The sequence below is a fragment of the Mustelus asterias genome, chromosome 14, assembly GCF_964213995.1.
Source record: "Mustelus asterias chromosome 14, sMusAst1.hap1.1, whole genome shotgun sequence".
NCBI lineage: Eukaryota > Metazoa > Chordata > Chondrichthyes > Carcharhiniformes > Triakidae > Mustelus > Mustelus asterias.
In genome coordinates this window covers 102,676,398-102,693,282 of record NC_135814.1, presented here as the reverse complement: position 1 = coordinate 102,693,282, position 16,885 = coordinate 102,676,398, and the positions used below count along the sequence as shown (strand labels likewise).

Here is a 16,885-nt window from a genome sequence, read left to right as displayed (position 1 = left end):
GATGGGGCCTGGGTGGGATTGTCAGTGCAGATTTGATGGGCCGAATGGCCTCCTTCTGCACTGTCGGGATTCTATGAGTGTGGGTTTTCCTTTGTTACGAGTCGTGGAGTATAGACACCTTTATAACACACACTGTATATAGTTACTTACCTTAATAAATCGCTCATCTGTTATCTATTTGATGGTCACCTATCTTTGCAAGAAGCTACATCTGGCGGTGAGGATCAGTTGGAGTGCTTACCTATTGCTGCAGAAATCCAGAGAGCAGACCTAGTGTGGAAAACCTTTTGGAGTAAACTCGTTTAGCAGTGAAAATGTCCATTATGAGGAAAACTACTCACTTGAGCCCAAGATGCAGCAGTAGGTACAGTATGCTGATCACCTGTGCTATTTTTTTCGAAGAGCAGTGAAATCCAGTGGGTGGGGGGCGGGGGAGGTAATTGGGGAAGACAAGCAGTCTGTTATCCTCTTAACAGTCTGCAGGGCTCCAACCTATAGCCTGATAAGGAACCGGACTTCCCCACATGCCCCCGACTCCAAAACATTTGAGGAGCTTGTGGAATTAATCAAGGGACATTATCACTCGAAACTCTTGGTGATAACGCAACGCTACAAATTTAAATCGACGACGAGAGTCCCGGGGGAGTCAACAGCGGTGTTCACAGCATGCCTAAGACAAATGGCTGAACACTGCGAGTTTGGGTCTGCACTCAATGACATGTTGAGAGACAGGCTAGTCTGTGGTTACCAGTGAATTGCTCAGTCGGAGAACCAGTAGACACGATAGGCCGAAAGGCCTCCCTCAGTGCTGTAACAATTCTGTGATTGTGTGCGAAACATTGCCAATAATTCTCTCCTCTGCTCTGCCCTATCACACTTCCACTTCTCCCTCTTCCCCCTTTCACTTGCTCAAAATCTATTACGTTTGTAAATGCCCTCTGTTCTGATCAATGGTCACAGATCCAAAACATCTGCTTCTCTGTCCAGACTGGAGTTTTTTCAGTATTTTCTGTTGATGCATTAAAAAATTCCACAATTTCAGGGTGTTCCAAAATGTTTTATAGCCAATTAAGTATTGTTGAAGATTGTTAGAATGTGGGAAATGTGGCAGGCAGTCTGCGCACAGTAAGCTCCCAATAAGCTAATGACCAGAAATTGTTTTTTTTTTCATGAGTAACTTTGAGTCTATTGTTTCATAATTCAGTTTAGATCATGACTGATCTGTACCTCTACTTGCCTTTGCTCCATTTCCATTGAAATCCATACCTACCTGGAATTTAGAAATTTTGCTTCTTAAACATGTCGAAGAAACTAGAAGGAGTAGGCCATTCGACTCTTCAAGCCGGCACCATCATTCATTTTGATCATGGCTGATCCTCAAATTCAATATCCCGATCCCCCCTCCCCCCCATATCCCTTGATTCCTTTAGCCCCAAGAGCTATATCTAATTTCTTCTTGAAATCACAGAACATTTTGGCCTCAACTACTTTCTGGTAGTGAATTCCACACATTGAATACATTTCTCCTCACCTCAGTTCTAAAAGGTTTACCCCTAGTTCTGGACTCCCCCAGCATCAGGAACATTCTTTCTTAATCTACCCAGTCTAATCCTATTAGAATTTTATAAGTCTCTACGAGATCCCCTCTCACTCTTCTAAACTCCAGTGAATATAATCTTAACTGACTTAGTCGTTCCTCATAAGACAGACCTACCATCTGAGAAATCAGCCTGGTAAACCTTCGCTGTACTCCCTCTATAGCAAGGGCATCCTTTCTCAGATAAGGATACCAAAACTGCACACAGTACTCCAGGTGTGGCCTCACTAACACCCTATACAATTGCAATAAAACATCCCTACTCTTATACTCAAATCCTCTCGCTCTGAAGACCAACATACCATTTGTCTTCTTTACTGCCTGCTGTACCTGCACGCTTACTTTCAGTGACTGATGCGCGAGGAAACCAAGGTCTCGCTGAGTATCCACCTCTCTCAATTTACACCCATTCAAGTAATAAGCTTCCTATTATTGCTACCAAAGTGGATATCCTCACATTTACCCACATTATACTGCATCTGCCATGCAGATGCCCACACAGCCTGTCCAAATCACGCTGAAGCATCTCTGCATCCTCCTCACAGCTCACCCTCCCACCCAACTTTGCATCATTTGCAAATTTGGAGATAATACATTCAGTTCCCTCTTCCAAATCACTAATATATAATGTGAACAGTTGGGGTCCTGGCACAGATCCCTGCAGTATCCTCGTCACTGCTTCCCAATAAGATCCATTTATGCCAACTCTTTGCTTTCTATCTGCTAACCAGCTTTCTCTCCATCTCATGGCATTACCTGTAATCCATGCGCTTTAACTTTACATATTCTGATATCTGACACTGTCAAAAGTCTTCGGAATGCCTAAATAAATCACATCCACTGGTTCTCCTCAGTCAACTCTACTAGTTATATCGTCAAAGAATGCCAAAATCCCTGCACCCACTGTCTTTTGGTGGTGGAATTCTGCATGTCCAATATTCTTGAGAGTGGTCATTAATTTCACTCCATAATGACCTAGTTTTCTTATCAGGTCTGCCGCAATCCCTCGCCCCATTTAACATCCTTTTTCCATCAGTCCAAACCCCCCTCTTGAATAAGCCCATTGCCACCACCGTCCCAGTGTATCTTCACTGCTATTCTTCACCACACAAGCTGGTCAACCAGCTCTCCATGGACAATAATCTCAACTATTGTCCACTGCTCCAAGCAGTCATTTCACTCCTTGGGGATAAACCTAGTTAAAAATTACATCGTCTCACCTGCCTTATCTACATACTCCTGGCCCAGCCCGTGGATCTATAATGATGCTGATCCTTACTGTGTCTAAAAGATTTATTTATTCAGCAAGGTCCTTGCAATGCAATAGATATGTACTTTTCCGCGGTAGCTGATAACAGAGGAGACAGGCCAAACATGTTTAGTGATAGGTTGTATTTCAGCACATAGCCAGTCATGTGCCCTCCTTTATTATAACCAAATAGAACAACTACAAATAATTGGATTACATCAAGGTTTATTATTTTTTATAAAAAGAGGTTGCAATCATGTTACCAGTAATTACTGAACTAAAAATTATACTGAGGAAATAGTCTGCAAATACATTTTTTTTTTTGCAAGCAATAGTTAATTTAATTAAATGTGGAACCAAAAACCTACATTAAAGCATGAAGCAATGGGAAAGGAGGGTCTAGCCAGAAAGGTTTGGAATTAGAAAAGAACTTTAGAATAATTCCTTGAAATTTAACGTTCTAAGTATTGTCTATGAGGCAGGAGGGTAATATACAAATTTTACAAACAGGGTGTGAAAGCAGGTTGCTTGTGGTTTATGTTGGTGGGTAACATGACACAAACAGCAGAGGGGAGATGAGGAAACCATTAAAGTGAGCCCATTCCAGAAACTTCAGATGTTAGCCTAGAACAGAGGGAGGGGAGGGGGAAACAAAAAACACAATTTGATCAATAAAAATTTTGAATGAGCTTCAGTTACACAGAATTTCACTTCACAGAAACAAGACATTCAGCCCAGATCTAGGCCAGCGCCTGGGTTTCACACAAGCACTCTCGTGCCTCACTTCATCTTAGGATCAACAGGATGTGCTGATGGGCTATCTCCTTCACATACCTACCCAGCTTTCACTTAAACACATCCATGTTATTCTTGTGATAAAGCTCAAGTGGAACAAACCTGTGATTAAGGCCACAACATTTACTTCTCAAACTCAGCAAGCTACAATAATTCTACAGACTGATTTCCTATAAATCTGATGGATTTAATAATAAAGTTAAAGCTTATTCCTTAGTCACAAGTAGGCTTTCATTAACACTGCAATGAAGTTACTGTGAAATTCCCCTAGTCGCCGCACTCAGGCGCCTGTTCGGGTACATGGAGGGAGAATTTAGCATGGCCAATGCACCTAACCAGCACGACTTTTGGACTGTGGGAGGAAACCGGAGCACCTGGAGGAAACCCAAAGACATGGGGCGAATGTGTAGACTCCACACAGACCCAAGCCGGGAATCAAACCCGGGGCCCTGGCGCTGTGAGGCAGCAGTGCTAACCACTGTGCCACCTTGCCTCACTGAATAATGTCAAATCCTGTATCTTTTTAGCAAACTCCCTTTGAAGCACAGGTTCTGTTTAGTGAATATCCACAGATGTAGCTTTCACATACTGGTCAAAATGAACTGAGACTTGTATCTGGCTAAATGTCAATTAAATATCTGCTCAGCAGTGATTTTTCTCATCAACCTGGGAAATTATATTTTTGCTTCTCTGCTCAACTTTTGGAAGTTGCAACCAACTGAGTAAGCAACAGTAACTCTCAAGTTAAGCAAACAAGGGGAATATGCTTTTCAGGCTTGCCAGTACATGCTCTGATTGGATTGTTCCAAAGAAAAAACTAAGTGCTATTTTCCCCATTCCCCCCAGCTATCATCCATGGCCAAGGGTGCAGGAAATTAATTCCACATCACCCAACTCCTCTATATCTGGCTACTGGAACTTGACGATAATTCTGCTCCCCAACCCCACCGAGTGAAGTCGCTCGTCTCCTGTTTATGCCCCTCCCAGCAAGACAAGCATTGGAAACATCACTTTAACCATGATTTGATGAATTACTAATAACCTGATCTATATAGGTTCCTTACGAATTGCTACCCTCATCAGAATCTGTCATTACTCACTGTTATAATTAGTTCACTTTTGAGAATTATTTTCAGCATCAGACTGGTACTTATGTGCCTGTTCTCACCACTGTCTACAGTGGTTAGCGTTGAAGATAGCTCTTTCCTCTAAGTTAAAAGGGCAAATGAGCAAACCAACTTAGCTCAATAGAATTTTAATCCCATTCATAGAAGGCACTTCATTCTAGTACGTTGAAGCACTCAATCTATTTCACAGTTCTCAGGAATATCATCACTTCGTCCTCAGCCTCCTGCACTGTTCCAATGAAACTAAACTGAAACCCAGACTCCATATCAGGTTGAACAATTTCAGATTATAATAACCACTGCTCCCTTCCTTCCAGATGGCGTCAGTGAGAATGCTAATATCATTTCAACTTCCTCCACAGCCATCTTGTTTCTTTATTTGCCCCATTAAAACGTCTTGTGCCTTGCACCATCATCCCTTTAATCATTCCTGTCCACCACTAATCTTCCCTCTTGTTCTTTCCCCTGCCCATTTCGGGATACCTGCTAAAAACTGCCGCAGCTTTAGCATCTGCTACACAAAGGGCCATCACTCTGAAATGTCAACTGTTTCAGTCTACACAGATGCTGCCTGACCTGCCAGGTAGTTTCAATGCCGTCCGTTTTTATTTTCGATTTCCAGTCTGTGCAGATTTTTTAATGTGATATCATTGCTGGGACTGACCTGTAGAAATGAAGACTTTCTCCAACTCTGATTTACACTGACCTTCACTCTCCCCTGATACTAACATTTTAAGGTGAGTAACTGGTCCAAAACCCCAGAGCTTCCTTCAGAGAGAAGGGTCTGTTCACTCCGTCATTAGATTAAATGACAAGTCCATCCAGGGCAACATTCAGACAACTGGAGTGCAAAACTCACCTGGCCAAAGACCTGTGCCCAAAGAAAGCCATGATCATGCCTTTTAAACACGCGTGAGTGAAAAATTGTCTATACAAATATTAATTGTAGCTGGGACCTGTACTTTGGAACCTGCCTTCCAATATAAATAATAGATTCCAAAGACAAATACAACTGTATTTGAAAAGGTCTGTACAAGACACAGAACAACATATCTGGAGTAGCTTTTTGACCATGCACTTACATTCTAGCAGATCCTATTTTTAAGATTGTACATATCAATATGCACTGGTCAGCCACACAGTGCAATGTTTTCAGCAGCACATTTAGTCACTTGCAGTGCTATAGGTTAGGGACAGCAGTGTGGATTCAGTGAAACTTATATTCAAGGTAAATCTTAACATTTATCAATGTCTCTTCAAATCAATGTTAAAACATTAAGCTTCATGAGGTGTTCCAACGTCAGACTGCATGTAAAGCGCACACAGCTAGTACTGGAATGTTTGCTCAGGTTTGAAAGGCAGTTTTGACATTAGTATCTTGAGGTTGTGGTGGGAAAGGCATTCTGCAGCAGCAGTTTGTCTGTGCAATAACTTGATGACAGGTTTTAAGGTGCAGCCCACAAAATTAGCATTAGGATGGATTATGTATTTCCAGCTTCTAATTATCCTGCAAAGAAATCACCAAATAAGACCACCTTTCAAACAGTGTCAACTCACTCTGGGATACCGTTCAGGAAAGCCCCTTGTTAGCTGGGCCTTTGCCCATGCACAATCCAAGATAGCAAGCTGATGAACAGCATTACAACTGAAGCAGTATGATTATTAGTCTACAACACACACATGTAGACCGGAATCCCCAATGTCATTCCCCCTGCCACCGCTGCTGGTGAAAACGGAGAATTTGGCGCTCAGCCAAAACTCCAAGGCACTGGAGAATGAGCGCCGCGGGAGGGGTCGGGGAACACTGGACGTAGCTTCCAGCAAGAGTCACCTGATGGACTTGGGCTGTCAATAGCACAAAATGTACAGTGAACTTAGGTATACTGCCATTCCTTCTAAAGGAGCAAACCAGCAGTGTGCGAGACAAGCAGCACTTGCATACAATTTGGTCTCAAAGCATTTGCTACATGGAGAATAGTCAATACTGACTTGAGCTTAAAGCACAAAAAAAAATGAAGGGGTAACCAAAACAAAACTTTTCATAACTGGGAGCAAAACGGCAAGGGGAGAAGAAACTGGAAAGGAATTTCTAGGGAGCAAGTGTGTAAAGGTTAAATAAATGGCCAATGAGGGGATGAGGAGAAGGAAAACCTGTTGTCACAGGAGAATAAGTATACACACATTGGGATAAATCAAGGAAATCACACCATATGAGGATGTCATTTGTGACTGCAGAATCTTGGAAAGAGCTGGCACTTCATCCCACACCTTTGCCCTTCCGCCGTATGTTCAATTTTCTTCCCAAGTATTTATCCACTTTTTAAAAAAATGGATTTGGTTTTTTCGCCTGTTGATGGCAAGCTGCTTCATGTCCAATTGCCCTCTGCTTTATCCCACCCCATGTTCTTTTGGTGGTCATTTTATATGCATAACCTCTAGTTACTGGCTCATTAATCATTGGAAATATTTTTTAACCCATTTACATTATAATTTTAACTCCTCTATCAGATCTCCACTTATGAAAAGCACTGGTTTCTCTTGCATCTCATAACTGAAGTCTTATCCCTAATATCATCTTACTAAATTCTAATCTATCCCACTCCTGAAGTAGGGTGTCCAATATGCTAGCTGCAGCCCAACTATTACTTGTGTAGGTTTAGCATTGCCAACATGTCCATACTCAAGGCCCCTGTGTATAAAATCAAGGAGTCGACATGTTGCTTGCGTTTTATGAAAGCACAGCATTTTCACCTTGCCTTTCCCTTGTGTTTCTAAGCTAATAGATTCTCTTCCCCTTCTATAAGTTTTACCATTTATTTTCCTCGCATTCTTTCGCCCAATATAAGCTCGCATTTTTCCATAAATACTACTTGACATCGATCCATCAACGCATCCTAATAATCTGGTAATGTCCTTTTAGCCATGCTAAATTGGACTTTAACCTGGTGTTGTTAAAACTCTTACAATGTCCTCACAGACAGTGACTTTACATAGTGCTCCCAATTCTGGGTTGTGTACAAATGTTGACAATACGTCGCCTGCATTCAAATCTAAAGCAATGACCCCAATAATACCACCAATAATATCCAACTAGATCAACTACAATTCTCTTTCAACTGAGTTTCTACTCCTGCTGCTACATTCACTGGTTTCACTAAAAATAATTTTTGCTGATTAAACTTGTGCTATTTTCCCATAAATAAAATATTTTAGCCTGTAAAAGTTCTGGTAGACATTTAGGACAGCACAGTGGTTAGCATTGCTGCCTCAAAGCGCGAGTGACCCGGGTTCAATCTCAACTTTGGGTCACCTGTGTGGAGTTTGCATCTTCCCCTCATGTCTGCGTGGGTTTCCTCCGGGTGCTCCGGTTTCCTCCTGCACTCCAAAGATGTGCGGGTTAGGTTGATTGGCCGTGCTAAATTGACCCTTAGTGTTAGGAGGATTAGCAGAATAAACACAGAGTTACGGGAAAGGGGCCTGGGTGGGATTGCTGTCATTGCAGCTCGTTGGGCCAAATAGCCTCCTTCTGCATTGTGGGATTTATGACTGAATATTCCAATTTACAGTGATAGTACTGCAGAAAACTGCATTTAACCCATGAAGGTTACAATAAATAGAATAATTGACTTCTACCAAAGTGGACCATCAAAAGCTGACAGCAGTGAGGAACACTATCAGCTTCCTGCAAGAATGTAGAACTGCTCAGGGGAACCAAGCAGCCAAAAACTACCCCATTGCTTTGCACTTCATGGCAAATTCTACCACATTGGCATGACTGCCCTTGTTGTGCGCCTCCCACTGGTTGATGCATGGTTTCTGTTGTTAAACTGTGCAGAATTGTAGGTTCATGGTACCATCTCCAAACTAACGCCGAACCAAGTGCTTGATTTGCTTGCTACTGACATTGGATCAGAGACAACCTTTAATACACCAACTTTATTTGCATCAACTCCCTGAATCACACATCAGAAAGCTGTACTGCCATCATGTAAGGAATCTACAATATATTCAGGCTAATAAAGCTTCTGTACGATAATGGCATTTTGTTCTAACCTGAAGCATGAATGCTCCTGAAATTCAGCATCCCTGATGCTAAAAATCTGCAAACTATTTTGTTGTGCATGATAAACGGAAGCATAGACAGAATCTCAGGCCCTGACAGCATCCCTTTTGTGTAAATGATCAGATTAGGCAAATTCAATATTTATTACTTGTCATTATAGATAATGTCTCCAATGTTACCTACGCAAATTAAAGAGACCATTTCTGTATTTTAACTTTTCTCAGTGAAATCAATTGGAGCTGTGACAACTGCTGTTATAGCACCATCAAGGAGGTGCAGCCACATCAGGCAACACTCAAGTCTAATTAATTCGATTACTAACTCATCACCTCTCTTCCCTTCATGTGGTTTCCAATTTCCTCTCACCTACAGTGATATGCATTCCAGTCTCCCTCCCAAGCTAAGACTGAGAAAATTACAAGTCATTTTATTGAGGCACAACAGGGACAGAGTGAAATTAAGAGGCATGTTCGGAAGAAAAGAATCTGCCCTTTGGGGAAGTGTCCTAAATATTCTGTGCATCTACAAACATGAGCTGGCTCTGCATAACTAACAGCAAGGTCTCAATTACAGGGGCTTCACTCATTAATCGAGAGTAATGTTTGCCTTTATAATTGCATACGCTTTCTCTCAGGTGTTAATGAGGCTCTGTAATAAACTGGATTGATGACCTCCCCACACCCCCAAACAATGGTAGCCCAACTTCTCTTACCTTGCATTAATGAGGTACTGTGCAAGGCTTATGTTGGCAGGGGATCCAGTAATAGTAATCTGGCGTTCCGTTGAGCCTTCTGCTGCATTAGCTATTTTAATCTGCGCCCCAGACATTTGTCTGATCTCATTGATTTTGCTGCCTTGTCTGCCGATTATACATCCTATTAGCTGGAAAGAAATTTGGGGGGAAAAAAAATGAAGTCAAACAACCAACCAACTGGTAGAGAGTGCAACATTGAACGTAGGCTGCCGAAGATGCAAGAACGGGAACAGACAGAGGTAAAGGCATTTCAGCCCATCTAAAAAACTTGTTCTCATATTCATGATAAAGATCACCATCGGCCATTTGCCTCCTCCTTGACAGCCAACCCCACATCTCACTGTTCCACGTATACTTCATAAACCTTGATGAACCTTCAATTTCTTCTTTCAACTAAGTCCTGGCTCACTATGTTTAGATGCAAGTTTTCCAAAAATTAACCTTCAAATACGTAGCAGTGATTCCCAAGGTGTATTATTTAGTTTGTCTATTTGGAAAAGGGGATTAAAACAACAGGTTGCTTCAGCTGTTAATGGACAATGAATAGGACTCCCCGTGTTCATAACACTGAATGACTCAAGGTACTTGGCATTGAGGACATTTAGGTGAAAAGTTATCCAATGGCTTTTTGACCACAGCCAATTAGTTGGAAGCAGTAAAGGAACTACAGGTTCTCCTCACACAATGCTGAGAGATGAAATTTCACAGTAGCAGTCAGCCAGAGTTATATCACCTATAATGACATGGTGCTCTGGAGCATATAAACATTCAGAAAATAAGCAAACACTACTGAGCAATTTTGGTTCTGTAAATGCTCTCAGTAATAGTGCTATGTGCTTGTGTACAATACATACTCAGCACATGAAAAATAAAGGGCAATTCTGAGGCTTTTAACTCTAGCATTAATCTGTGTCTTAAAAATACATGAATTTGGAATAAGTTAATTCTACGATGCTGCATGAATACTTATGGAAGTGCAGCTAAAAATTACTCTTTACCCAGTGTGTAGTGTGGATGTGCAACTTGGCCCCTTCCCCCTCACCATGTGAGTAGCATAGTATTTGTGAGTAAGCTAAGTAAGTACACGAAGGGAGGGTATGCCGATAGGCTACACGGGCATAGACCATTTTAGCTGAATGGCTTGTTTCTGTACTGCAAGTTCTACAAAATAATGCAAGGCATCTACACATGGATATTCTATATAGAAATTGTACATACTGTTATAGATTTACACCATTAAATCTTGTCACACAAAAACAGTATGGCACCTTCAACACAATCAGCAGACAAGAGGGTCCCGGTTATATTTGTGTGCGTCGAGTTTAAGCGTATTTTGGGGTAAGGGAATAATCTTGGGGGGGGGGGGTCTCTAACATTGGGAGGCACCAGCATGTCTGACTAGTCAGCCACCACCCACCTCAAGTCATGCAGCACCTGACTAGTAAAGTGCTGACTAGCTATGGTCCATCTGCTTTAATGGATGTTTGGAGCTTAAGAGTTTCACCTCAACTGATGGATCGAATCATCGCACCAGGGATGCAACTGGAACAAAAAGATGCCAACCCCTTGATTGGCAAGCTGGAAGATTAGGAGCATGTACACAGGACTGATAGAAAATGTGCAGCTGGTCAGTAGTACACAAGTTAACTTTGATCCACACGGAACTTGATAGGTTAAACATCCGATATAACTTTCCCACAAGAGGCTTGCTGAGTGGATCACAAAGAAAATCACTGCACATGTGACAGGGTAAGAGCTCAGAGCAAACACACGAGTAGGGTGATGACCCCCTCCCCCTCGAACTAATGAATTCAAGGTGTTCTCTATCCCCTCAACTCAAACGGGGCCAGTTAAACTCACGGGTATCTATGCTTCAATGGAGGAGAAAGACCAGCTCTATTACAAATATGACACTGTTATCAGCAAGTCCCCAAGTCAGAATACCCTTATCTACGGAGAATTTCAACGCAAGAGTAGGGTGCACACACTGCCTCAGATATCATGGCTTGGGAAATGAGAACAGAGTACTTGAGCTTTGCTTTCGGAACTTTGTGTAACAAACACTTTCTTTCAGAACAAACCACATGCCACAAGATGTCATAGAAACATTCAATGGCACCAGGTGGATCAGATCACCACCAGATGTGACTCACTCAACAGCTTTAGATACAGATCACTCTGTGGCATGCACCAGGGTTAGGATTTCAATCCTAGAAGCATTTTCATTCAAAGCAGAAAGGCTGTCCTTATGCAAGCCATCCTGCTTATTGAGATAGGGATCAACAGTTACTTGACTCAATATAACAGGTGCTCTTTGGCATTCCCACACAAGTGCAGAAGCAAAATGGAACATACTTTGAGACACCATTTACAACACTGTGCACTCAACATATATGAAGCGAAAGCAGAAAAATGCTCACTGGCTCGAGGTCAACATTATTGAGATGGAACCCAGCGTCGATGCCAAGCAATCCACTCATTAAATTACAGAGCAATCTGGGGGAGAAGGCCCTCCACATACTAAGAGCTGCTCAAAGTAAAATCCAACAGATTGCTCAGAGCTGCACCAATTAGCTGGTTACAACTTTGCCAAACTAACCAGATGTCCTCCCACTAAGAAAATGCTCGGGGCATGAATGATGGGATCAAAAGTTAAACATGCCCACCAGCAAAGAAACCAACTTCCTTGAAAAGGACAGACGTGTGTGAGTGAGAGCTTGTGCGTGGTTGAGGGCTGGAGGGTGGTGGGGGGGGGGGGGATGTTATCTTTGACTGCAATATATAGTTGAACTAATAAATGGAGTACCTAGAGTTGTACCCTTGGAGAACATGGCCACTGAGGAAATTCTATACACCAGAGAGCCTGTCTATCATGGAGACACTAGATTATTGAAGACACATTGAAAGCTATCGACTCACTTGGTATTGGAAAGTTCCAGGTGCTGATGCTACACTCACCAGCACCCCTGCAGCATTTGCACAAACCTCCCAGTTCCTGCAGGAGGGAGGGTGTGTGAGATGTAGGGTTTGTGACCCTGTACAAGGCAGCGGTTGACTGCAGAGATGGTAACACCGCAGCTGCACAACATGAAGATGGTAGATATTGACACTGACCACTGGGAGGCAGTCGCCTGTAGCTGTGACCTATGGGACACTGACCGCTTGGTGCTCCTTAGCCACACTAGAAAATGTTTAATACAGAATTGACCACCAAGGCTTATACTATTGTCTCGAAACAAAACCCATAATTTAAAAAGAATTTTAATTAGCAAGGTGGTTAAAGAAGTGAATAGTCAATCTCTCCAGCGCAGCTTGTCACAATATCTTTAGACACTTTCATACACGAAAATGAGTTACATGAGGAACACCTTTCCTAATTATTTAACCTTCATTGTACAAAATTTGTACTGCACTGGCACTCAGTGGGGAAAATGTAGACTATTTACCACTGTGACACTCGTGGTATGTGTGAACTTAGAGAGATTTTTACTTCTTAAGAAAAATATGACATATGGACAATTTATCTTAACCCAAGAAGGGAGTCGAGGCCAGGGGACTTTTCCTGATTTTTTGCTTCGACAAGGGCTAACTAGTGTCTCTGAAAAATCATTAAAATGTAAATGTCTGTGTATGGAGGAGCCTCCCTTGAAAGGACATTCAAACCACGAGACTCTTGGTGGGATTTACAGCTCCTACAGAAACTCAAATCATTCTGAAATTGTCTTCTGGATTCGGTGTCCGTCAACTCAAAAGCTAACAAAGAGGTAAGAAGAAGCTAGTTTATCACATATGGCTGCCATTCACGCTCCATTGTGTAGCAATGACTGATAACATTGCATAATGTGTGGGGATAATAGAGGCATTGACCATGTGGTTATATGATTGAAACCAGCTTGATATATCACATCTTAGGCCAGGCGGGGACAAACAATGAGAAAGAACCACCATCCATTTAGTACAGAACCCTGCCTGACATACCAGTCAACTCCGGCAGCGAGAAAGGAGTTAATTTATTCCACCTGCCAGAGTATTGCTCTTTTCTGCAGAAACTTGGCCACAATTTTGTATGAAAATCCAGAGACTTTATTTATCTTCAAATGATCGAGAAGAAACCCACTGGGCTTGCAACAACTTCATCTTCAGGGACTTGAAACTTTGGCTCTATTCTCTCTCCACAGACGCTGTCAGACCTGCTGAGATTTTCCAGCTTTTTCTGTTTTTGTGTGAAATATAATTTAACCTTTGCTCTTTTCGTGAATTCTGACAAACTCGCAATTTGGAGACACTCAGCAGTAGGAAGTTACGTAGCCAAGATTAATTTGACTCAAACCTTGTGTGAAATTTCATACAACATATACTGTTGTAATATTCTAACAACCTGAAGAAACGACTGCAATTGTGCATTATCGATACTTCACAAATCTGAGGCTTGCATACGATGCTACAATATTGTTTTTATAACCCTTTTCCTATTTCCTGAAGACAGCTTGTATAAGCTGATTAGAGTTGGAACAAACAAATTTAATGCATTATGCTTTTCAATTATATTTGAATGCTATCTTATGAAGTGTCATGATGGATACCTATCGCGTTCTTAGTTTTGCAACATGTTTTATATAAATTTTAACCTCTGGCGTGCAGCATAGATTTTTAAAAAATTAGTTCAAAATATATAGAATACGATTTTCTGCTAGAAAAATATATGGACTGCATCCTTTTGGGAACACATCAAGTCTTTAAGACTAATGCAATATTCAAAATTATCGACTGATACGTATAATATCTTAGATGTTTAAATTTTTTTTAAATTCCAATAAAACCTATACTTTTGAAATTTTTTTAAAAGACTAAAATATAAACTGAAACATCTCCATCTCAATCTTTTAGGATCAGTTATAGTTGTTCAGAGAATCTCTACAGTGCAGAAGGTGGCCAATCAGCCCATTGAGCCTACACTGAGTCTCTGACAGAGCATCCTACCAAGGCCCACCCCTGCCCGATCCCCAAGACCACACATATTTACCCCACTAATTAGCCTATCCATCTTGGGACACTAAGGGGCAATATATTCTGGCCAATCCACTTAACCTGCACATCTTTGGAATGTGGGGGGAAACCAGAGCACCCGGAGGAAACCCACACAGACACGGGGAGAACGTGCAGACTCCATAGTCACCCAAGGCCAGAATTGAACCCGGGTCCCTGGCGCTGTGAGGCAGTAGTGCTAACCACTGTACCATATTCTCAGATTTAGTTACCTTGTCAATCAAGAGGAAGGCTACTTTTGTGAAACTTTGTTCTTGTCCATGAGGACAAGAGAGTAAAATCAGCAGTAAATCACTTCTGATTACTTCACTGTCTTTTAGAAGTCAGCTTCTGAGTGGCATTTGCAAAAACCATGCAGTAGATCATCTGCCCGTCAAGTAGTTTGAAATTAAAGTATGAAGGGAAAGAAAGAAGAAACTCAGTCACAAGGAGTCATAGTCAACATCAGCATCAAGACAATATTTTTATAATCAGGAGTTTCAAATAACAGTTTTATCCAAAGGAAGTCACTTACATCATTGGGAATGGTGAGTTCATGAGTACTGGCCGGGGGATTGGCATCCAAACCTAAGGAAATATGAGGAACTAATGATTAGCAATGGAGCATTGCCGTGGGCTATCAACAATGCAATCCTCTGGCCTTGCACATTTGAATTAGAGGCTCAGTTCCACACAACCAGGTTTGTTCCTGATCTCTCTCATGCTCTGTCAAATTGATCTTTGACCAGTTTCTCTTGCTACATACAAATCAGACTCCCATTTCATGATTTTCACAAAGACATCTTTAAATTGGCTTTGGAGTAGAAATGAAGGATTTATTGGATTTGCACATTGGTAAAACTTTGCACAAATCTGGTTGATATGAGCTTCATTTTGCCTGTATGAAGTGGTTTTAAACTACACCATGAAGTAATGCAGCAACTGTTTATAAAGGCAAGTACAAGTTACGTACTGATTTCAATTTATGGTTGCACTTTGTGGATCTTCATAAACAATAGATGGCAAAATAAACAATAGGCATGTAAACTAAAATTGCTTCAGGTATCTGACATTGAAATGCAGCCTCTGTAAAAAAATTATACTATGTGCACAATGCATTTCCTTTGGTTTCAAAGCTGAGAAATGTACGTCATGTGTCCTGCAGCAACTAATCAACTAGGCTTTTCAGATCAGAGATGCAGAATTGCAAAAGATGTTCAGATTAATTCTGATCTTAATCATTTTAGATTTTAAAAGGGTCTGCTCCATTTTTGAAAAATGTATTCTGTATCTGTTCTTTTTTGATTTTAGGTGGCTGATACATTTCCACTTTCAAAGAGGGATTATGGGGAATGGATAAGTTTAGGGACAAAGTGGCTCTTGGAAGATTTCAAGACCACTTTCAATGCAGATCTTTAGCTGATGCTAAGGCTTCTATCAGCAGGATTGGCCCTTACAGAGGTTGGGCGCTTGGCAACTTAGATGTTTCATACAATGGTCTTGCCAAGAGTTGCTGAAACAAAAGCAGGGTTTCAGTAAATTTCAAAGCCAGCGATTTAAATGCTCAGCATTAGAGGCACGGAAAGAGAGGTCCACAAAATCTTGCGCATAATTAAAAGCATTAGTAACTTGAGATTTGTTTGGTAGCTCTTGTGAAGAAGAAATCCTTCAAAATTACAAAAATCTCTTTTACATGTTATCATGTAAAACTGGGGTGAAGCTAATTCCTAGTTTTTAAAAAAAAATTCAAGTTCTGGTTACTATTTCTTAAATTTTCCAAAATCCTTCTGGCTCGAGGCACCAGTGAAAGAAAATAAGACAACTGCTTAGATTAGGCATTAGCTTCAAAGCAAACTGTTCAGATTTACTTTTATTACTGTTTGCTGACTGTCTCACCAGGATAATGTATGAACTGTTGGCATGCAAGGTTTCTACTGATACAAAGATCTTGAGATATTAAGTGCGCTGGTTTGAACTACTCGATCTCGTTATATAATGAACTCCAGAGTGCTTCTACCCATCTAAACTAACACACCTTCCCGGGATGTGTTTAAACTCGGACAAAAAATTGTTATTGTTCTCAAATTACTGTCTTGCTGTTCAATCTGATCTAACTTGCTTATTGGTTTATTTTTCATAAGTAATTGTTAATTGGGTTAAAGTAAATCGTTATTCTTGTGGCATTTTTCAACTGATGAGGAACCTCGCTGGAAATCCTCGACTATTTCCAGTGGTGAAGTAAATTGCTAGCCTTCAGCTCGGGCACTTTCCATTT

General features: G+C 41.3%; 1 protein-coding gene across 50 annotated transcripts in view; it reads right to left on the bottom strand.

Annotated features, from left to right (window-relative positions):
* Nucleotides 1-2,974: 2,974 nt before the first annotated feature.
* The window catches only part of LOC144503924 (poly(rC)-binding protein 3), a 153,280-nt gene continuing 139,369 nt past the window's right edge, over nucleotides 2,975-16,885 (bottom strand). For 32 of the 50 annotated variants that reach the window (XM_078229007.1, XM_078229020.1, XM_078229023.1 and 29 more), the window contains 3 exons: nucleotides 15,146-15,198; nucleotides 9,544-9,713; nucleotides 2,975-3,470 (listed from right to left, as the gene is read on the bottom strand). In XM_078229007.1, coding sequence (XP_078085133.1) covers nucleotides 3,434-3,470; nucleotides 9,544-9,713; nucleotides 15,146-15,198 — 260 coding nt within the window. In that variant the 3' untranslated portion in view covers nucleotides 2,975-3,433. The remainder of the gene's footprint in view (nucleotides 3,471-9,543; nucleotides 9,714-15,145; nucleotides 15,199-16,885) is intronic. The other 18 variants (XM_078229047.1, XM_078229050.1, XM_078229056.1 and 15 more) reach the window with 1 other exon arrangement.